Source organism: Hermetia illucens, chromosome 3 (assembly GCF_905115235.1).
Source record: "Hermetia illucens chromosome 3, iHerIll2.2.curated.20191125, whole genome shotgun sequence".
In the NCBI taxonomy this organism is placed as follows: domain Eukaryota; kingdom Metazoa; phylum Arthropoda; class Insecta; order Diptera; family Stratiomyidae; genus Hermetia; species Hermetia illucens.
Genome location: NC_051851.1, coordinates 28,097,317 through 28,121,046, shown reverse-complemented (window position 1 = coordinate 28,121,046; position 23,730 = coordinate 28,097,317). Strand labels below are relative to the sequence as shown.

The window sequence follows — 23,730 nt, the reverse complement described above, 5'->3', positions numbered from 1 at the left end:
CAGGCCAATTCTCTGATGACAAGGTGCTGTTTAATTAGCACTCCGACGGATTACTGTTACGAGAGTCCAACACCCTCTCACTCTACTCATAAAAAAACTCCAAGGGATACCATTTTTTAACGAAGTTATTGAGAAAGGGTCGGGCTAACAAATATTCTGTTACGACTCCTTGAACAACCTAGGCTTCAAAAAAGAAAGAAAAAGTTGACTGATGGTTTCGTCCAGAGCAGAGGCAACTCATCAGACGCTGCTTCACCGCTGCCCTGGGAGCAGCGTGACCGAAAGTATCGACAGATGGTAATTGCTCCACTTAAATATAATCGCAAACACGTTATGTATTTGCTTTGTTTTTTTTTTTTTGAAAACTTGGGTGTTAAACTCAAAAAAGAGGAGTCCGTGGACTACAAAAGAGGAAGTAAGTTGCTTCCCAAGTGGTCCGGCCCGTCACTAAGTGAGTGCAGACTTAGAACTCCCAGCATCCTCAACAAAAAACCTGGGCTTTCTTTTGGTCATCCAAATTGTTGACAGGACTTTTTCCTTCCGCCTTTTTCAAGCAGGCTACCTGCCATATTTGATATTCTTTACAAAGAAAAGCATAAGGTCCATTTTGAATCAAGTAAGTAAACTGAATCCTATCCCAATTCCTGCATTTCTCCAAAACTAGTTTGCCTAAGTTTAGTGGACACAGAATCAGTGATGCAAACTCATATATTCCCTTGATACCCTTACCAAAATTTTGAAAATTCAAATATGTCTCCTCACCATCAAACAACAACATATATAATGTCTAATCAACCAAAACCACCCAACTAACTAACTTAGTCCAAGTTCAATTCCTGATGATAGCCACTGTCCCCCCGTTTCGCAGAAAATCCCGCGACCAGAATGAAGGCAGCATCGCGTATTATGATGCGAGGACTTAAAAGCGATTGCTGGCTGCCCCAAAGAATATCTTTGTTGTAGACATCGTCGTCGTCGCTGCTGCCCCTCATCATCCTTCCAACGGTCACTGTTCTTCTATACTCAGGGAATATATTGCACATCTTACACGGTACGTATATGAAAATTGAAGGCGGCAGGATACGCGAAAACCCAAGAGCTTATAGCCAGAGCAAAAAGAGCCAAAGCTGAATCAACGATGGACATCTCGGGGTACATGCCACTATAAACGTATGTATATATGTTCACATGCATACGTTTCATACGGCCGCAGAAGAAAGGACGAAAGGACTGTTTCCTAGAGGGTGGGTTGGAGAGTAGATCTTCTTATGCGATGATTGTGTGTCTCCTCTATGCCTTGAGCCTTCGTTTTTGCAGCTAAACAACACATGTAGGTCCATACATCAGTATAGCTAGGTGTATATATCCTCCCCAATCACGTCGTCTTTCCCGGCCCGGTTGCCGCACATATCCTTTTCGTCTTGCACCACACATCGCCTTATACACATAACGGAACGGCGATTTTAGTTTTCTCCCCATTTGGTCCGCTCCGTTGTGCGATGTTTCAGATACCCGCCAAACTTTGAAGAGTAAGGACCGTCGTTCGGGACTGTATCCTTGAGATTCGCGCGACTCGTCAAAAGAACCCCCCTTTTCAAAAAGGACGAGAGACTGAAAGGGAGACTGAAAAATTTTCAGACCGGACATTGGTCAGTGAATGAAAGGCAGTGGGGGGGAAGACTACAAGACATCACTGGAGTGAGTGTGCTGGCCGAAATTTACGGATGGTTCCTTGGAAGAAAGTGATCAACGGACTGTACAAAGGTTGTGGGGAGACTCCCTCTCGTATATACTTAGATCAATTGTGATTCCTTTTGTAACCGAAAATCAGCTGATTTTAATTAGGTGCACGCACGTGCTCTTTTTTAAAAACACATAATCCGAGAAGGAAAAGGATATGAACAGAATAGTGGTTGTGTGTGTGCTCGTTGTGTTCGTTTCTCGTTTCGGGGATTGCAGCTGTTGAGATGAGAAGTGGGTGGCCTTCAACAAGTTGCTAGTCATCCGAAATATTTTTTTCTGTAAGGACGAATTAGCGACTTTAAGATGGTGCTTTAATGATTTGAGAATAGAGAGGGTACGCATAGTAGTGTGTGCTGATAGTAGAAAAAGTTTGCAGGAAACTAATTTAAGGTGTCCTAACGCAGGCCGTCAATAACAGTTACGCCGCTGGCGGCATCAACAAAACTCGTATAGCCACAGAATAGTACGAGCAGTGGAATATATCACGAAGGAAACGGTTCAAGAAATCGTCATCCAGAAGAAAGGCCGAAGGACTAAAAACTATAGCATAGCCCCGACACGGTTCTGCCTTTTACAGTGTTCAGACCCTTCAGCACGTACCGGATACGGAGCCAAGAGTCGTTCAAGAAGGGAAATCACGCCAAAGTCCTGTCATCTCATCGCTGTCGTCTTCGTCGCTGTTGTTGTTATCGCCCTTCATCCCCTTCCTCGTCTATACCTCAAGTCCTTGGCCACATACTCATTCCCACTATCTTATTCTTATTTTCAACCTCATCCTTGCATCAATACGCCACCATCTCCCCGCAGCCGTTCAAATCATTTGCACGAAATAGCCTCTAGCCTGCGAAAGTCCTTTTCATAAGAAGCACACCGGGGGTGGCATATAGAATCGCGACAGGCAGCCCAACAACAATCGTGTGTGCTCAAAAAGGAGGGTGGTGGTGTTGATTCGGTCACCGTCACACATTCCTCTTTAAACATATATACCTACATACATATTGAAGGAGTCGCGTATGTTGGCGGCCAGTGAAACGGTAGCGGCGAATTTGCGAAAGGACGCGACAGTACAAAGGAAATGTCCCTAATACGTTGCGGAGGCCGCAAAAACGCTTGGAAGTTGTAACGAGTACCACGAAGAAAATAGAAGAGGGTCGGCTGCCAGCACGACTGCAGCCAGGTTTTATTAGAACGTAGTGTCGCGGTGGATTATAAACGTGTACAGTCGCTTGGAACGGAGAAAGGATAATCAGTGGATACTCTTACTGGTGCCGCCATTGCACGTTTCTTCGAAAATCGGGGTGAGATTCGAAAGGCATACCCAAGACTAATATCTATCCATGCCAACAAGGCCTGCTTGGAGCAATTGCTCTCCTGAACGCAAAGCACCGAAGAAGGCTGGTGGAAACTCATAAAGGCTTCCGAATGGTAACCATGCATGTGGATACTCCGTAACTACATCTTGGCTAATTAGTAACTGCCGATCCCCTTGGTGCCAACGACTCCCGGCACAGGACTTAAACCCGTACCAAGACGAAGAGAACCTTTGACCCAATCCGAAATTGTTGGAGCGGAGGCAGCGGCCAAGTGATTTTCATCATCATCTAAAATTTCGCATGTTGGTAGTGTCCATCTCTCGCGTCGTCGTCGTCCTTGCCCCTTTTCTCGACTCCTTCCCGGCCCCGGTCGTCACAATCGCCGCCTCAGCAAAGCGACGACCAGTCACGGAAGCAACAACAACAATAAGGAGCACGGTCATACAGCCGGACAGCAGCAGCAGCAGCAGCAACCGGGCAGGAGGCTATAGCATCGAGTTCGCTAAGCAAGGCCACTACTCAAGGCATTCACGGCATCGACGACTTGCTTGGGCATCGACTTGGACGATGGCGGCCTCCTTTTGAAGACGACGGACCACAGCAGCAGACAAAAACAGACCATCGGCCGGACAGGGTAGTCCACGGAGTACACGGGATTTACGTCGACATTAGCCAGTCAACAATCAGAGCAGTCACCGTGTGCATAAGTTCTTGGGCCGGAGAGAGGGACTATAGTGTGATAACCGGACTAGCCTCAACGGGACTTGCGATAGTACATAGTGCATTTGAATTTCGCGCCATCGAAAAACAACAATCGCCCGCGAGCGGCCAGTCGTTGTACAGTAATCCCGCACGCCAGGGCTAGTACACATAGGAGGCGTCTCCTCCTCCCGGACTCATAGCGGCCACGAGTCCTTCCCTCCTCTTGGCTACACTCGACTTCTTCCCTTGGGTTTTTTTTCGCGCCTCATATCGTCTTACGTGCTACCTGGCCATAGTGTGTGTATGTGACTTGCCGTCTACATTACCTGCCCCGGCAAGATCTCATCAGTGAAGGATTTATAGTATACATTCAGGACATCCCGTTAAAGAAGTCGCGACGCGAATTTACAGTTCATCATTTGAGTTCGGGACATTGACGGTGGTCATGCCGGTAGTGTTCAGTTCGCGACCGCCAATTTTTCAACTAAAATTCAGTCAAGTGTCCACTTCGTTACTTTACAGGTGATTAAGGTTACCGTAAACGAGTGCAATATCGTCGACTTTAGTGATTTGGGAGCGTGTTTTTTTTCCGCGAAATTTATGTTATCAGGTAGAGAAGTGATTTTGTTTTAACGGACGAACCTGCATAGTTCCTGGGAAATATTGTGGGAGAGGCACGCAAGGAATTATTAATTTTGAGGAGAAATTTGCTTTTTTTTTTGGATCCTTGCGTGCATAATGACGATAGTGAGAAATTAGCAAAAAGTTCTCAGTTAATTAACAATTTGTGATTTTTGTGATTTGAATAATTTGGAATAGTGCAGTAAAGCGAATTTGTGATATTCAGACTGTTGATTGCGGACAGCATTGAGCGCAACCAGAAAGGACTCCTTGGATTTTAGTGTTCCAGTCTTCTGGAATATTTTTTGAATAAATTTTTTCGGCTGAACACGGTACGTAAAAATTATATATTTTCATTAATATTTTAAAAATCAAATTAAAAGAACCGAAAAAGATAATTATTTAAAAAAAAGGTCCTTGTCTTTTTCAAAAAATTTGGAAATTTTTTTAAAAATATTGAACCTAATTTTTGGGATAGAAGTCATTCAATTTTGATACATTTTTCCACCCTAATTGGTGAAGCTTAACTAGAGAAGGCTATTTACTGAATTCTACTTGAAAGATCCTAACAACCGTAGGCATAGCGAATAGTTTGACTCTAGTGGAAATTATATTTCAGGATCAAATTTGGAAATGTTTACGAGCCGTTTCAAAAGAAGAAGCTTTTCGGATTTGAGTCAATTTTCCATTACTCCTTCAGTTTCTTCGGATTTTTCCATTTTCCAAGTAACTTCCAAACTACCACTTTTAAAAATTAAGGTAAAATTCGAGCCTGTGATAAAAATTATGCGGAAAAACTGGGTTCAAGGTGGGAATTATACGGGCCCTGGTATCTGTTTTTCAAACAAAAATTTCCATTGCAGCCTCGCGAGACAGTTCAGCCCTGCAACACCCAATATTTCTTCAATTTCAAGACATCATCCCTCATTGTCTTAGCAGGTAATTATATTCGCTTGCCACCGAAATTTATTGGTCAGACCTGGACTTTATCGAACCAGACTCTTCATTATAAGATCATTCGCGGGATTAGTGAAATTGAGTATCTCTTATCTGCCCAACCGCAGGTTTCATTTTATCCATTTTCTAGGAAAGGTTGCAACATTTGTTGTTGAAGTCCCTTCGAAAGGAAACGGGTGATAGTCTAATATGGCATTGCAATTTTTCTGGAGACCTTAATTTTCCCAAAAAATTTCTTGTAAAACACGAGTTCACACAATAGCATCACATAAATCCGCTTCTTAGAAATACTTCAATACCATTCCCATACCCTCCACCAATGCCAATATAATATCATTTACTTACCTCCCAGACGAATTAGGAGCTATTAATCCTTTTACAATTAGCGGAATCTGTTCTTATTTTAAGAGTAATTAATGCACAGGTACCAGGTTTCACCCATAAAGTCGTATGGTCTCATTAGTCTTTTTGTTCAGAAATGTAGCCTTTTTGACAACGAAAATTCTCCCTCTATTTGGCAAACTCTCATTGTTGATGGCAAACATCAAAACCATAAAAAGGTTTTCTTAAAACTGCTTTATAGTTTAAAATTCTGACTTTTAAGCCCCAATATTTACAGGTGGCACTTTTGCCAGAAAGTACATGAAACTTGACTTTCTGAGAATTAAAGGGACAGGCCTAATTTCTTTTCAAACGAGGCTTAGTGCGAAGCCTCATTATCCATCAAAAGTGGCTTAATGCAAAGCATGTTCCTAGTTTACGCTAGTCAAACTCAATCATAAAAGTGCCAATATTTAACAGCATCTCCCAGAAGTTCCGATGAATCCTTTTTTGCATATTTTTTTTCAGTTTTTAAAAGAGAAGAATTGCAGCATTTAAACGCTATAATATCTAGATATCATATGAAAAAGAGAGACCAAGGATTTTGTTGCACTGAATACTACAACTTTGTACCATCCCATTTTTCGTACCTGGAACCTGCGTCCTGGCGCGTTTCAAAGGGGCTAAAGTCATTTTTAGGAAAGGAATTTTAAAAATATTGGATACAATTGTTTCCCCTTATTTTGGAGGTAATGTAGATACAAAAATAAAATATTTTTATTTCCAATAATAAAAAAATTGTCAAATTCTACGGCAGTAAAAGTTATATTCAAAAAACTATCAAAAGGAACGTAACCGCCCTCCCAAACGAAAATGGCACTGGTTGATGACTAATTCCGCGCTCTCCCTGATTTCATACTTACTTCATACAACTTCGAATAAATTGTTTTCGTTATCTTTGGGAGGCTTCATGGATCCTTTAATTTAATTTTTGCAGTACCACGGGACGTCAGAGGAAAGCAAAAGGATTGGCCATGCCCAAAATAGACCCATCTTCTGCGAACAGATGGGAAACACCGTTATCGCTGAAAACACTTATCACCTTTCCAATGAGCAGCTTTTCTGAATACTACTTCGATAATAACCTTTCGAAGTGGCATTTATTTAGGCATCTCTCATTGGTCGCATTACTCTTAGGTCTCATTTTATGAAATACTCCTTGTAAGGAATATCACACTCAGAGAATCCTACCGCATTTTTGCCTATTCTCTTTGGATTTTCAACTGCTTTTCTGCCTTTGATTCATCACAGCTTTTTGGTTGTATATGAGCAAATGGTGCTTAAACAATGGCAAGATTGAGAGCCTATCCAACCGGGATATTTACATTCTTTTTCCTCTTCCAAGTTGTTTTTTTTAGTCAACTGCTTCTTTGTATTTTAAATTCAGCAACGAACATTATCATTATCCAAAAAATGTTAAGATATGGATAGACCCTTCGTTCTAATGGCCGATTTCAGCGCACCCCCTTAATACAAATTGGATGTAATTCATAATATGATGGTCAGTCAAAGATTTCATTATCAACTGCTATTTCCCAGGTTCCATCTGGATTTCACCATTCCATTGTTTTACTCACCGCCAATTTTGCTCTCATTCAGTCAAAACTTAGGTCAGTCCTTACGAAAAATGATCCCCTTCTCAAATTATTGCTATTTGTCCGAAAATATATTCTTTTCAGTCTCATTCCGTCGTATTGAATTCTTAAAAAGTTTTTGTCGAGGGGTCTCTTCAAAAAAATTAACACATTTATAGACTCAATTCGACAAAGTTATTTTTTCCAAATCCTCTCATATGAGTTTCTCAGAAAGACGAAAAATGGCAGAAAACCAATGAAAAAAGCTCAGCGCCCTACTACAGGCAAAATGACTTTGTCACTGGCTCTATGCCGCGGAAGTTCAAATTCCATAATCAATCAGCAACTTGACTTTTCAAAGAGCGTGAGTATGTGGAGAAAACCTTGAATTATTTCTTCCGCTCCAGAAAGTCCGTTTTTGCTGGTATCAGTTGGGATATCTGAAATTTTCTCAACGGACATGGACAAAGGCGGCTCTATACGCGCTGCACGATCTAAAGCCCGCCATCCACGTTCAGTTCGACCCTTCAGTTACGCCTGAAGAGTCTACATTTGACCGGCGGACATAACGTGGATAGGATGGTGTTGATCTGTCAGTTTTGACTGTTCAGGCGGTGATAGAATGAAAAATAATTTGGTCAATAGGCCATGTTTGTTTAGGATCTGAGTGAGGATTTCAGGTATCTTTAGGCTCTGAGCGAGAATTTTTTGGATATCTTAGTCACTGATGGGCATTTTTGATAAATGCTCACCCACAAAAATATCTCAAATTCTCGTCTCAAGGCCTTCCACGTCCAGAGTTGAACTAATACAATATGTAAAAGCTGCCAGTACATGGATAGTCCTATGAGCTCAACTAGCGGCCGGGTGCATTGTGTAACTCACAGGCCGAACTGAACGAAGATGGCGGGCTCAAGGAATACCACTCTCAAAGGATGCTTCGTCACTCGCCCTACTTCATTTTTTTATTTTTTCCGCCTTGGTTTCCCAATACTGTTTATGCCTCCGACTAATCGCGACATGATAGCCCTACTCGCCGGAATATTGACTACTTTTTACTTTTTTGTCCTCTGTCGTGTTTCCAGGTTTGGCAAGAAGTTCATAGTTCTACAATCAACCGACCCAAATTATTAAGGAAACTGTGTTAAAACGAACATTTTAAGCATTTTTCATATTATTCGTGATGATAGTCAACTGAATAAAAATAGTATTTTTGATATTAAGACTAATAGGAGGTCCGGAAAACACAGCTGCTTTCTCGCGAATTTCGACTCGGTTTCCCTCTTTCACTACCGCGATCACTAGCATTAGCAATCCCAATTAATCAATTCTAGATGATGAGGAAAGTAGTGAGACAGGCAGGAATCTTAACTCACCTGTGAACCCAATCCGAGAAAGAAACTTTCTTACAAACCCCCGCATATGCAATTGGACCAAATTTGTCCACAAAAGCGAGGAATTCTTAAAAACGAGAGTCACAAACGACTTTCTATAAGTTCTATCACAGGCGAAAACATCCTTGCAATAAGAAAGCCTTTTGAAAGAAACCTTGCGTGCCACTACAAAAGAAGTAACTTCTTCATTGAGTCTAAGCCACTTGGACCTACATTCGTTAATAATTCAGAAACTAGGCTATTATTGGGTTATCAGCGTGGTGTATTCCACGAGTTATTTTTTCCAATCCGAAAGATGCCTTTTGAAGATTGACTCAGTGGGCGAACCTAATTCAAATCAAATTGGAAGAAATTCACTAGGATCAGTTAAAACATCCAAAAAACAGTCCGTATTTCTCAAGAAAATTGAAATGCGACTTCAGCCATGACAACGGCAACTCGGACCTGTCCCCATGTAGCTACCATCTGTTTAGACCATCAAAGGATCCCTTGACCTCTTAGAGCTGATGTTAAGCTCCTTGTGGACAGTTAGTTAGGCTGTTAGAAAACTTGCAAAACATTCCAATTCAAGGAACAATGCTTTGAAGTAATATTATATCCAAAAAATTACTGACCCTCGTATTTTATGTCTCCTACTCACTCCTTTGTGTTATTACTTCCTTTCCTCCAATGAGGCTGCATTTCACTTCTACTATCATCACGCTTAACACTACCCAAATTATAAGCCTATAACATCACGACAACGGGAACACGAGCACCAGCATTCATGACCAAGCGGGATCCAAATCCGTGACACCGTTGCCCCCATTTCCTATGAAATTTAAATTCAAAAATTTAATTTTCTAAAAAACTGCAATTGGGACTTTTATAAGGATTCAAAACAGAGATCAATCATAATACAGCGGTCAAAACAGCCCTCATCAAAGCTTTTCGCGCATTATGTCATTTCACAACATTCTTGCCCGCAAAGGACTCATGGTATCTCCGACGAGTATGCTTAGTTTATGAAATTCGATTTTTTTAAAAGAGAGGGCGAAAATCTTCCTTCAAAGTTTTTTATTCCAATCGTTTAAAATTTTAGATTCACGCTTCGACGGCCAAAAAATCCGCAACAAAGAGAAAAAGGATGGAGTAGACTCGGGAGAAAGTACGCTGTCATTGTTGTATATTTTCCCGATTCTCGACCATTGAATTTGTTTTGCTCCCGACGTTTTGCAAGCAGTTCGGCTTAGTTCTTCTAGGTGTCAAACCAGTCACTCTTAGATTAGCTATATGTCGTTTACGGTGCCCTCCTTGGTTCCATTCAGGGAATATATTATCAGCCTTGTAACGTTTCAAAAGACTATTAGTGAAATGGTTCCTTCTTTATAATTTCTGAAAAGTTTTGAGTGTTTGGCCCTAATTTTGCAGATAGTTTTAGTGGGACCTGAACCGTCACTTAAGTTTCTTTCACTATAGATATAAGTAACGGTAGAAAGATGCCTACAATTTCTACGGCAAGATTACCAAAAAATTGGTTAGCACAAATGCTATTCACACCTACATGGTACCGTGATCTAATAACGGAAAAAGCGCCCCTAATTTACTTTCTTTACTTTTTCTTTGGAAAAAAACTGTGAATACACAATAATGATATCCTTTGACAGGATTTGGTTTACATCATCGAAGAAAACTCTTCGCCTAGCATGCAACTGGTATCTTCTTCTTTGGCATTTATCCTGTTGGATACAAAATTGCCAACCTACCTAGCTTACGAAACATTACTGGGATAACCCTTTCAAAAACACCTTTATCGTATCTTCACAACCATTTTGAAAGGGTGTCGCAAGGGACCGAGCTACTATGACCGCCTGTACCAAAACAGAACTCCGGTCGTCTGCCATCGCGGAAAGCGGAAAAAATTTTAGCCCGTATACAGTCGCTTAGCGAAGACCATTGCCTAAAACGGAAATAAACAAGAAAACACCAAACTGACATACTCTGGGGAAAAAAATGTTTCTAAATCCAAGGGAAAGCCTCTGTTGAATGCTTACTGCGCTTCACAATATCCTCAAAATTGGTTAGAAGTCACTTGTACCCTTTTGGAATTTTCATTTCCCAGCAAGTAAGGGCCACTCTATCAGAGCTTGGATAAGCGACTATTAGTATCCCATTTGATTTACTCTGAATGTTAGTCAAATGTCGGCCGGAAATCCTTACAAGTACATTGGTAAATTTGAACGGGATTCTGCTTCAGACTTCAAGCACTGATCATAAATGAGGCATACGTTTGCATTGAGCCGGACCGTGGATCATATTTCGAGGAGAACCTTGTACAGGCAGTATTCTTGAAATGTTGCAGAGATACTAAATCCTTGTTCTGAAGGAAGCGTTTTATTGGGATAAATCCAAATAAGGGCGGCGAAACCTCAGCTAAATCTTTGAAACTTGGAAGGAGAGCTCTCTAATGACTTCGTTGTTTTTATAGCATTATATTAAGCTATTTAAGCTCTTCATTCCTTTTGAGGCATTACACTGAGCTATTCAAAAGGGTCCGCGGTTCCTCCGATATCCCGGGTATATTATAGATAAGGGGACAAAAATCCTAAGCGAATTCCCAAACAAGGAGCTCGTGCATCAACTAAAAGAGATTTAAAAGCGCAACAGTTGTCATCAATAGACTTAAAGAAAATAAATGTGGGCATTAGCGAACTTCAATTTTTAATTGCTTACCGAAAGTTGAATAATATTCTTATTATTATTATCCCCTCGCCGTTTTAGCCTTAATGACGCGCAGAAATGGAGCTGACCAATGATGTGTAGGGTCCATAAAATATAAACTCGAATAAACTGACGACAATCAAGTAATGGTCCTCAATATTTTATTCATTTATTTTTGCTCAAGCCGGTTGTTCCAGCATTACATTTTTTGTGCTGGTTCTAGAATAATCATTCTTGAGAATCTGCAACGGTTCTTTCACTTTGTACTTGGAAATTTGCAGCTCTATCTGTACAGGTAACGCTCCTTTGCCTCTCAGCCGATCAACAAATTTCTTAATTTCTACACTCAGCTTTGTATATTAGTCAACTCATCATGGCCCGACAAGTGATCTCCAATACTGAATCCCCGGATCTCGATTACAACCCGATCGGCGATTTGATCTGACAGTATAAGGACTAGAGCAATGCTCTCAAAGTTCAGTTTTCCGGAAGTCCTTTCTCGATACAGATATTTGAGTTGGCTTGCCCTTGTACAATTTTGATCATTAGGGAAAACCCTTCGAATTAAAGTTGGCAGAGGACGGTACTTCCTTCCCACTACTCAAAGAATGCAAAAGTATTTGGCAAACTTGTTTAATATACGATCGATATTTCCACGTTAAAGCGAGAGTGCGCTAATAGATGAAGTAGGAATCTCTGAGTAGGAACTTGTGAGAATACCCTTCTGTTTCTGCCTATTACTCAAATCGGTAGGATTTTAATTTGGTAGGATTGATCGCTCTAAAATTCTTAAAAAATTATGAACATTCATTGTGGGTTTCCTTTCTAGGTAACTCCATAAACATATCAGAGGATTGAAGGAGGGCGAGAGTGTTTTCTACAATACGGAAACGATTTGGAGTTATTTTAGAGGCGAATCACTAATACAGAAACTTACTGTCCATTTTGCGAAATTTCTGTAAGCATTTCTTCTTGGATAGGGCCATGGTTTGTATCGAGAAAACTGTTACGTTCCTTACGCTCTTGGTATCTATATATTTTACAGTAGGATGAAACAAAGTTTACTTCGAGTCAAGAAACAATTCTCAGATCGTATAGAGCAAGATAGTATATTGCAAAGGTTCTTATGTTCTTATTTCGTGCTATACAAAACCAAAATCCCTCCTTGCACCTTTCTATAAGAAACCGGCTGAACCCTGGATAAGCACTCTTAGCTCTGATCTGTTTGAATAATTCCTGGAAATTTAAACGTATTTTCTGCAACATCGAGCTCCTGATATAGCCTTACGTTGGAGCACCCAAGCTGGGGTTCATCAATCTCTTTTCTGTTTTCGATGAAAGTTTTGATGTAATTGCAGGACAAACGAGAGCAATCCTAGAGTTCCGTTTGCAACTCCACCACTCGGCCAATCTTGTTCTTTTTTATATTTTCATAGATTTTTAGGAGAAAATATCATTCACGACTCGTTGAAAGTTACTGACCACTCACCGTAGTCTCTTCAGACAAATCTTTTTGCTAAACGGCATTTCCTCGATTTCTCTTTGCTCCCGGAAACAGACAAGGGTCAAGCCGGTAGTTGAGGCAATATACCGCTGTGAAAACAGCAGGGCTAGTCCTCTCAACTCCATCAAAAGCTGACGAAGACGGAAAACGGTTTCGTACCAGGACAGAGGTAAGGCAACATCTAATGAAGGGTTTGACTGAAGGGGTTCGCAGGTGGCAAACGCTCCTTTATATTTGGTCTGGTAAGTCAAGTGGATCTAGGAGCCCTTAATTGTTAAACCCTACTCATTTTATACGGAGAGCCGTCCAGCTACCCAAAATAGCCATCAACCACAGACTTCACTTCTACATTGTTGGCAAATTTTTTACTGCCAAAACCACTTCTTTTAAGTTTAAAATAACGGGTATTAGGGAGAAGGGTTATATCTGGCGAACAGGGAACATAAATAAACAATTTGTATTTTTACTAACAGATTTTGACCCCCGCAATAACGGAATTATAATTACTACTTTGAAAATAAAATCATCAAAAAACAACAAATGCGACTGTTTTCATTTGCTTTGGAATTAATTCTCCCCTCTTCTAGTGTTTCAACTGATTCCTGGTCTGATGTTCCAAGTTGTCCATCAACGTAGAGGGTTACAAATAGATGTAAATACTCTATCTGCGTCCAATCAAACGCTTGATTTATATATTTTCACGAAACTCCGTAAGTTAGGGCGATATCCATCTTATTGCCAACCTTCTGGTGAATGCCAAATTATACACTATCAGACAACGATCATTCAATACCATTTTCTAGATGTTTTTATCATTCCTAGCGTGATAACCTAATTTGGCCAATCAGTACAATGACTATTTTGGCAGTTTCACGGCCTGGATCAAACTTTTCCACATAAATTTTGTTATTTATTTTATTTTTATTTATTTTAATCAAAGAAACAGGCTTCCCTGTCCTAAATCTAGCCCAACGTTGATATTTTATTGGCTTTCCCAATAAAGCTTCCGGTCTGGTTACCTGTGATATGTCCTTGGATATTCTATTATTTTTTAGAGTAAATGTGTTCCTACCTTTGGTTTTCTACCCCACAACTTCTCTAAGTTCAAAAATCACAAAGAATTCGCCAATACGTGGTTGATGCTTTCAGTTCAACTGGTGGCCGGATGAACTGCGAGCTCTTCCGTCGTGGCTGATAGGCCAAACTGAACATAAATGGCGGCCTTAAGCGAACCACCAGCAGCAAGTTGGTGGGCAATTATTTCTTCAACTCAAACCAAGAGGTTAATTCAAAAGCTGATTACAGAATCCAAGGGAGCCACATAGGTATTTCAATAGTTGGTCAAGCAGCGTCTATCACTTCAGAAACTTCCGGTTAAATAGAAAATAGTTGTCTTTGCAGAAATTGGGCACAGGGACGAGCCAACCCCGGTTGTGAACAGAACAAATGCTAAAGGAAAAGAAAAATTTGGTAACAGGAACTGTCAGATGTTCGTTATTTACCTATAATAGGAAAGCCAGGTCCAGTTGGCAAATGAATTGAAGCTGCAAAACATGACCTCAAAAGACGTTGTGGAAAAAAGTAGACAAAGGTCCGAAAAAAACATTTCTTTGATTTAGTGGAAACATGGCTGGTGCTGGGACGACTTTGTATTCAAAAAATATAGCAGTCATAGCGGTCATCTTTGTTTCATTTTGATACACATTTTTTGAGTAAATTTTAGGTGCGCAATCAAATTGCCAAAATTATGTATTTTTTCGGAATTTTGACTTAATTCTCACATTGTGATTAATATAATAATCGAATTAATGACAATATTTTTTAATTAAATAAGCTCATAGCTCATCTTCCAATCAATCCATAACAATACAATTCCCTGACAATAACCCTTAAGTTATAGGTCAAAAATCATCTAATTTCCTTCCTCCTAATCCCATCAAGTTGATTTTTTCTATACAAATATCTGTACATGATACAAAATTATATCTATCTGCTACCAACACCACTGCAAATATTTGCTCATTTAGCAGGAATAATGTGCAAAGAAAGTAACATAAGCACCTTGGACCACGTGGTAGTCTACCCTCTGCAACATGAATATAAAAAAAATTGCAAAACTCCACCGACACATTTGATATTTCCAAAAAATTACACCAATACATCCTGACAGGGAAAAAAATGTGAATGTGTAAGAATCTCTTTAGTTTTGCTCCTTATTTCTTCTAGTTCCATAGTCATGACTTACTAAATCACCGCTAATCGTTCATTTTTATTATACCGGCATCGTATAAAAACGATAAAATCCCACAAACACAATTCGTCTTGTCCTATATGTACGCATATCTGTATAAATTTATCCAATAAAACGTAAAAAAAAAGATCCACACACCTACATATACGTCAACATTCCTTCATGCACCTCTGCAGATGCACACGTGCAGTTTTATATTATTTTCCTTGGCGCTCTCTTTTCTAAGCTCTAACCGTGGTATCCATACACATATCCAACTGCAATCCCCCTCAACTCATACTCCTTCCTCTTTTGTAGTTCATGCAATTTTTTTTCCTTACATTGATATTCCGATTCTCCTCTCCATTAACTTATGACCACCCTTTCCCCATCCTTCCACACAAATCTTTGATGCAAAATCCAAGTAAGAGCATTTTATCTTAACTCCAAGAGTCAGAGATACAAAAAAAAGATATCCCCATAAAACATCAACAGAACAACTCACACTACCACCAACAACAACAACACTTTTCATTCATACTTTCCTCGGGAATGTTCGGCATGCAACCAAACATTGGCAAGTTTTAAGAGAAATATTGTTGTTTGCCTCCAACAAAAGAAAGCACAGATAAAGGATACCATCATCCTGTTTGTCCTGTAAAAATAACTATTGCATAGGTTTCTCTTAAAAAAGGGAATGGGCCCTTGCAGAGAAAATCTCATAGTCACCCATCCACTTATACATTGAACACACATGTCCCTGTCTCCTTCTGACAGCTAGGATTCATATATGAAAGGAGTAGACGGCGGGAAGCGCATGGTTTTTACTAAGGATGGGCGGAGCTCGGTATTGTTTGTTTGTTTTTTTCTCGGATAAACAAAACTCACGTGCTCAGCTCGTGTATGCATTTAGTGCGTTCGGCTTTTTGATTGGCCCGTTACATGGCGCGAGATTCGCGAGTTGTATATCGCGACTCGCGAACGAATGGATTAGGTGCAAATAAGTTTCTCGAATAAGCTTTCAAAATGTCCTTTCCGGAAATGTAAAGAATAAACTTTGAAAATTATGCAGCACATTCTGATTTGTTTATTGCGAAATTGGAAAAAAATAGATAAATTTTTCATCCTAAACTTTTTTCCATCTCATTCGGTTTAATCTAAGGCAGAGGAACAGATCCTTGAAGCAAACTAGGATCATGTTACCAAATATTATCATGCGGGATTGGAAGAAGTATTAGGTTGTTGCATATGAAATGGCCGATTTGGCAATCAAGTGAAGTTAGTTACGATTATGCTGTTTCAAACCATCACCAGTTGGCGCTGTTGGTGTCAGATAATGAAGTATAAATACTCCTTAATCAAAGAGTCATTTCAGTTTTGACCATCGTTGTGATAACAGTGAATAAAAAGGAAAAAAAAAGATGGAAAGGAGCCAAGAACGTATACTTTTTCTGTATGAGTTGAAACTCGGTCATAAAGCAGCGGAGGCGACCAGGAACATTAACAGCGCATTCGGAGCTGATACGGTAAGCAAACAAACCACACGGCGGTGGTTCGAAAAATTCCGGTCAGGCGACGTAAACCTTGTAAGTGAGCCACGTGGACTTCCAGGACTATGGATTGACAATGACGAGCTGCATTTGCTAGTCGAATCCGACACACATCAACCTGTGGGAGACATTGCAGAGAAACTGGGCATACACTATTCGTCAGTTTCCCGGCACTTGCAACAACTTGGAAAGGTGAAAAAGCTCGACAGATGGGTTCCACATGCCCTTACGGAGCAAAACATGGCGCTTCGAATGGAAATTTGAAGTTCTTTACTCTCCCGCAACAGAAGCGATCCTTTTTTGCACAGAATAGTGCCATGAAAGTCCTGGGGGTTTAACGTGAGTACCTGCCATGTAGGCATAATCCCATGGTCCTCTTCGAACACGAATTGATTTTGGGACCACAATCAGAGCCCCGCCATGACTAACACAGCGGTACTGGTTTATACTGAGTGCAGGCTCAGCATTCATACCAGTGGATGCGAGGCCTATCTAACACCTCTGCCACAACTAAGGGGTACGTCACCCGAGTTGTACAGCGCAACTCCACGCTTGAGCTCCGAGGAGCTCTGCCCGCGATGTAGGCATAACCATAACCACCATGAAACTCCCACTAAGGGGCCAACCGCAAATAATCGGGCCGAGAACACATCCTCCAGGAATTCTCCTGGAGCATATGCTCTCAGAGGGCCATTCCGGTTCCCATGGTACCAGATAACCTCCGGTGAGGCTTCGTGGCAAAGCCACTTCAGATGAGTCCCGTGCAGACTCGCGGCTGATCGCTCTCCTCGAGTACGTGGGGACAGCACAGTGACATGTGATGAAAGTCCTGGGGGTTTCACGTGAGTACCTGCCATGTACGCATAATCCCACGGTCCTCTTCGGACACGGATTGATTTTGTGACCACAATCAAAGCCCTGTCATGACTAGCACAGCGGTACTGGTTTATACTGAGTACAGGCTCAGCATTTATACCAGTGGATGCGAGGCCTATCTAACACCTCTGCCGCAACTAAGGAGTACGGCACCCGAGTTGTACAGCGCAACTCCACGCTTGAGCTCCGAAGAGCTCTGCCCGCGATGTAGACATAACCACAACCACCATGAAACTCTCCTGGAGCATATGCTCTCAGAGGACCATCCCGGTTCCCATGGTACCAGATAACTTCCGGAGAGCCACTTCAGATGAGTCCCTTGCAGACTGGGGTCTGATCGCCCTCCTTGAGTGACGAAAAGTGGATAATATACGGTAATCGTCGCCGATCAGCACACAGGGTAGATGCTGATGAGCCACCGAAGCATATGCCGAAATCGAGCCTCCATCCGAAGAAGGTAAAGGCGACTGTTTGGTGGTCTACAGCTGGAACTGTCCACTATTCTTTTTTGGAACCTGGCGAAACGATAAAAGCACAGAAATACTGTGCCCAACTCGAGGAAACGCACCAAAAATTGAGTATACAACGGCCGAGATTAGTCAACAAAAATGGTGTGATACTCCTTCACGACAATGCACGACCCCATGTATGAAGAACAATGGTTCAAAAGTTGAACGAATTGCAGTATGAAACTCTGCCTCATCCACCATATTCACCGGACCTTTCGCCAACCGACTACCACTTTTTTAAGCGTTTGGATCATTTTGTTGGCGGAAAAACAATTTAGGAATGAAGAGGCCATCAAAATTGCCTTCGACGAGCTTATCAGCCCCAGAAAATTGGACTTCTACGAAACTGGGATACATGCTCTTGTATCTCGCTGGGAGAAGTGTTTTGAATCGACTGGCACCTATTTTGATTAATTGAATAAATTTTTGTAAGCTTTACAGTCGTTTCAAATTTAGTACCAAATCGGCCATTTCATATGCAACAACCTACAAACATTTTCAAAATTGAAAGGAACGTTTAATTGATTTGCTTTCACTTCTTAAATCACCTTCTATAGTTATAAATTCTCTTTATTTAAAGACACTCAACTAACCATATCCTTTTTTCCTTTCTTTACAGTATTTTAACAATCATTCACCATTTTCGCCAACGCCAGCAACTACACCATGACGTCAAAGGGCAAACGGCCTCTTCGTAGCCTTACGCCCAGCGACAAAGTCCAAGCCATCCAAAGGATTCACGATGGCGAATCGAAAGCATCGGTTGCCCGTGACATTGGCGTTCCCGAGTCCACCCTACGGGGTTGGTGTAAAAACGAGGACAAACTACGCTTTATGTCACGCCAAACCGCACCGGATAAACTATCATCGGATCTTTCTGAAAAAATGATGGATGGAGCAGCGGCTGCTGCTGCAGCTGCCGCGGCAGTAAATATGCTCGCCGGACCACCTGAAAAACGTGCAAAATTGGATCCATCCAGCTTACCATTGAATTTCTCCAACAAAATGAAGTACGATGACTTAGGCTATAAAAGGAATCCTTTGAATGGACTAGATTTCACAACGAATAAGGCATTATCCGATTTAAGCTTCAACGGTCTCGGACAGGATTATAGTTCATATGGCAAAGCGGATTTATCAGCGATGAATGGATCATCAAAATCCAAAGGATATGGTGCAGATTTGACCCGTCCAAATGATCCAGCTGTGGCTGCAATTAGCCCATTGAGCAGCCTCACCCACTTGTCTGGTTTGACAGGATTAGCCCACAGTCCCTTAGCAATCAGCTTCAGCGAATTGACTTCAAACCTGAATTTGATTGCTCAGTTGAATCCTAGTTTGGCTGCCATGTCTGGACTAAATGGTTTACAAGCCAATAACAACAGTTTAAGGAATTCTAAACCAAAAACATCACTGAACAGTCCCCGCAATGAAAACGAAAAGCCTCAAGGTTTAAGTGTCAAAAATTGGGCCAAGCAGAAAAACAACAATGACAATTACGCTATGAATTTAGCAGATTGTAAATTCAAAGCCAAAACCTCCCCCTCCCCCAATATTGTGCCAATGAACAGGGACCTACCTTTAGACGATCCGCTACTATATTGGCTCAAATCACAGCAAGCCATGCTTGGACTGAACAACTTATATACACCAAATCCAAACTCAGCTAGTCCAATAAGATCCTCGACACCGCAGCATCCCGCCCACCACACCACACCACCTCCAATCTCTTCAACACCACAAACTCCTTCCTCTACTCCTTCCGGAAGTTCTGATGACACAAAGAACTCGGCATGGTTTAACTGGTGCAAAGCATTCGGTGCAAGCCTAATGACAAATGATCGGCATCCACTAACCCCGCATAATAATCTCAACAACACCAGCAGTAGTAGCATAGAAGGCAATGGCAAACCAACCTACGATAACATCCTTTACTCCCAACTGACCAAAGAAGCTTCACCAACCACACCAACTTCAGATAATCTCAACAATAACAACGAACACAATGATAGTGCCAATAAACCCGAAGATCTCTCTGCGAAAAGCACTATTAAGGAGGATAAGGAGGACAAAGAGGATACCAGCGATGATGCCATCATAAAAAGCGAATCAGACACCAGCCATAATAGCAAGGAGACCAATGATGAGACTGCAAACATCAATAAGAGCTCGACAACCACCACCGAAAGTACTGAAAGTGACGGAAGCTATAACGATTCACTAAACAACAATAAACATGATCTCAAGGATGATTTCTGCAAAAGTCATGAAATCTGTGATTCCGTCGAAGCTATTGAGCATGGCGAGAAGTTCCTTAAATGGCTTGAATCCTATAGCAATCCTCGTATAACCAGCGTTCAAGTTATGCAGCTGCGATACCTACTGAAAACTATCCGATCCTCCGCAGACCAGGACGACACAAACAGAGTCTCCTCGACAGAATCGGATCGCAGCAAGGTTCGACGTCGTAAATAGGATCGACCAAAATTGGCTATTGCGGCATCAACCCCGTCACCTATGGTGTTCCAAAATAGCCAAATAACCGACGGTACTATAGAGGATAGCGATAATGACTACTACTATTACGATGATATTGAAAACGACAACGATTTCGACGATTTTGCTGAAGATGAGACCGAATTCGAGGATACTGATATCCATGAGGTGGACGAGGATGAGGACGATGACTACTTCCATCCCGCGTCCTATAGTTGTAGCGATAGCTATGATTTCTTTAGTTAAATGCATTAACAAGATGCAAAGAGAGACTTATTCGCACAACTGTGTATCCATTGGCTACCGAAATACTGTGTATGTTTTAGATACAACCAGAAATCACTCAACAATTCAAAAATCATTCAATATTTCCTTCTTCTAGCATTAAGACATAGGTTTTTCTCTATCGCGAATTCATTCCTTTGTAAATACTTAAAATAAATTTAGAATTAAGTAAGAGAAAAATTAAATAACATCTATAGAAACAGTTGTTCGTTTAGTGATAATTAGTTAAATATTTAATGATAATATAATTTTGCTGCAAGACAGAACAAAGACTTATGTAAATGGCAACGTATTGAATTCTCGAAATACCGTTTAATCATTCAAAACCCTTCCCACAAAAAGGATATAGAATTTAGTTAATTTAATTATTGTAAATTTTAGATGGAGTTATTTATATTACAAATGGATTTATTTTAAACCCAAAGGAATTAAGCCATGACTTTCGTTAATTTTTATTCAAATCTGAATACGCATTGAAAACAAGCAATGAATTTATCTCTTTCGCAAATAGATATCATACTGGGACCTTTTTCATCTCCAACAAAACTTTGAAGGAAAAAAAATTTAAAAAAAACTTAAACTTGAATTAAAAAATGAAATTCCCTAAGCTCACACATGTACAATAGAAACTACTCAGAAATGGAAGTTTTATTTGATTCATTGATAAACCAAAAAGTTCTCCACGAGAATATCAACAAAAAAAAACGACCCCAAAAATAAAAGAAAAAATCTTGAAAATCACAAACCTTTCATTAAACTTTCCAACCAGAGATAAATACCATTTTCGAAAAATCTATTCGGCATATTAAATTTGTACTGAAATTTCTATTTCCTGAGGAAAAGGATATCGCAATGGAATATATGCACACAATTCAATAGAATATGAAACAAAAAAATTATTAAGAAAATGTGTCCAAAGGTGGTGACAAAAAAGCTCATTGAAATTTTTTAGATATAAGAGGAAAAAAGAAATACAAAGAAAAAAACTCTCCACAATTTCTGAAATTTGATAAAAATTGTAGATAAATTCAATTAAATCTCAAGTGAATGGTTAATAAAGTGTATATTATGTGAAAAAATTAAATCAAATGTTTTAATTACTATTTAGTCTTGGTACGACTTCATTCGTTTACCGTTCGATTTGCTTCGAAATGTCCAACATCAACGGCAGAACGAACATAGAATATTCTTGGAAACTTTTCTAATTCCAACACAAATTCCTTCTCTCCTCAGGACCACCAATCGTTACTTTAATAAAACTTTATTTTATAAATATTGAAGTAAAACAATATGCGGAGTCTGAACGCTGTAAAGAGAAGCAAATCCTCAAAAGTTGTTAACTAACTGTCAAAAATTCAATTATTTTTTTTACGATTTTTGTCGTCAAATACTAAGGCCTACTCCGCCACGGAGAACACCGGTGATGGCAACTGTCAATCAAATTAACAGCATTCGAAATAAATTTCGAAAGTTGTTAAATTAAAAATAAATAAATTTCGAATGTTGTTACCCTGCTGCGACACATTACTCCGCCCCCAGATGAAACCTAGGGGTTTCAGTGACTGAACTCCGAACTGCGTTCCCCATCATTCGGCGAAGCTAACGCGACGTTGATTTGGGGCGCTTCAGCCTGGACAAGGAGACAGTCTTTTTGTGACCCCCGATCTCGAGCTGGAAGAAATGTTCTCCCCGCTCAAGAACACGGTACGGGCCTTCGTATGGAGACTGCAGCGGCTTCCATACAGCATCCGTCCTGAGCAGGACGTGCGTGCACGTGTCCAGCTTCTTGGGAGCGCAGGCAGATACGGAGGTGTGTCGGATGGGAAGTGTAGTATTAAGGCGGTGGCGTCTTTCAGCAGGCGCAGCAATCCCGAGTCTGTGAGGCGCGATCTCTTTTCGAAGACCGGATCAGTTGGGAGCCTTGGGTTCTCCCCATATACCAGCTCCGTGGGGCTGGCAGCAAATTCCTCTCGGCGGGTTGTTCGGAGGCCAAGAAGGACGAGAGGCAAGACTTGAGTCCAGGACGGATCGTCGCGTCAGCGTCCGGTGCCGACACGCTAGCATCTCATTGGATTGCGGGTGGTATGCCGTAGTCCACTAGCGTTTGAATCCCAGGAGTTTGCCTAACTCCAAGAAAAGGGTGGACTCAAATTACATTTCCTGGTCAGTTATGATCACTACAGGGACACCAAAGCGAAGGAACCATTCTCGACAGAGGGCTTCGGCACAAGATTACACCGTAATGTGCTTCAGAGGTATTGCCTCAGGCCACCGCGTAAACCTGTCGATGATTGTAAGGTAATACTTGAAACTGTGCGAGTCTCGCAAAGGGCCTACGATGTCGAGGTGTGTAGTGTGGAACCGCTTGGTAGTGCGGGGGAATGAGCCCACTTCTTTTCTTAAATGCCTGGTGACTTACACTTCTGACTAACCGATTTGTTGTCCTAATGGCTGGATGTGCTAAGTCGTAAACCACGTGGAACACTTCCTTGCGAAAGGTGGCCGGAATGTATGGCCGGGGTCCCTTTTCCGAGTCTTCGCACCGAAGACGGGCAACTCCGAAATTTGTATTCGGGGGTTGGATTTGAGGCTCTGAAGTACTGCGTCATCCTCCTGCGCCTTAGCGACAGCCGAGAAGTCGAGTGAGACGTTTACTCGGAGACACGTGACAAAGCGTCAGCAACTATGTTGTCCTTGCCGGACCCGTGCGTATGTCGGACGTGAACTGGCTTATAAAACTCAGGTGTCGAAGCTGACGAGAGGACGCATTGTCGGGCTTCTGGTTCAAAGCATACATTAGACGCTTATGGTCCATGAACACTGTGAATGGCCTGCCTTCTAGGGAGAAGCGAAATTACTTAATGCTCAAGTACGCGGCAAGCAGTTAGGACTAAC

General features: G+C 41.1%; 2 protein-coding genes across 2 annotated transcripts in view; one reads left to right on the top strand and one right to left on the bottom strand.

The window, feature by feature from the left end:
* LOC119652952 (coiled-coil domain-containing protein lobo) overlaps nt 1-23,730 on the bottom strand; it is a 138,637-nt gene that overhangs the window by 112,010 nt on the left and 2,897 nt on the right. The window lies entirely within an intron of this gene.
* LOC119652953 (protein distal antenna) lies at nt 1,530-21,917 on the top strand. The gene is made up of 2 exons (XM_038057346.1): nt 1,530-4,711; nt 18,674-21,917. The coding sequence occupies exon 2, from the start codon at nt 18,721-18,723 to the stop codon at nt 20,527-20,529; it is 1,809 nt and encodes a 602-aa protein (XP_037913274.1). The 5' UTR covers nt 1,530-4,711; nt 18,674-18,720; the 3' UTR covers nt 20,530-21,917.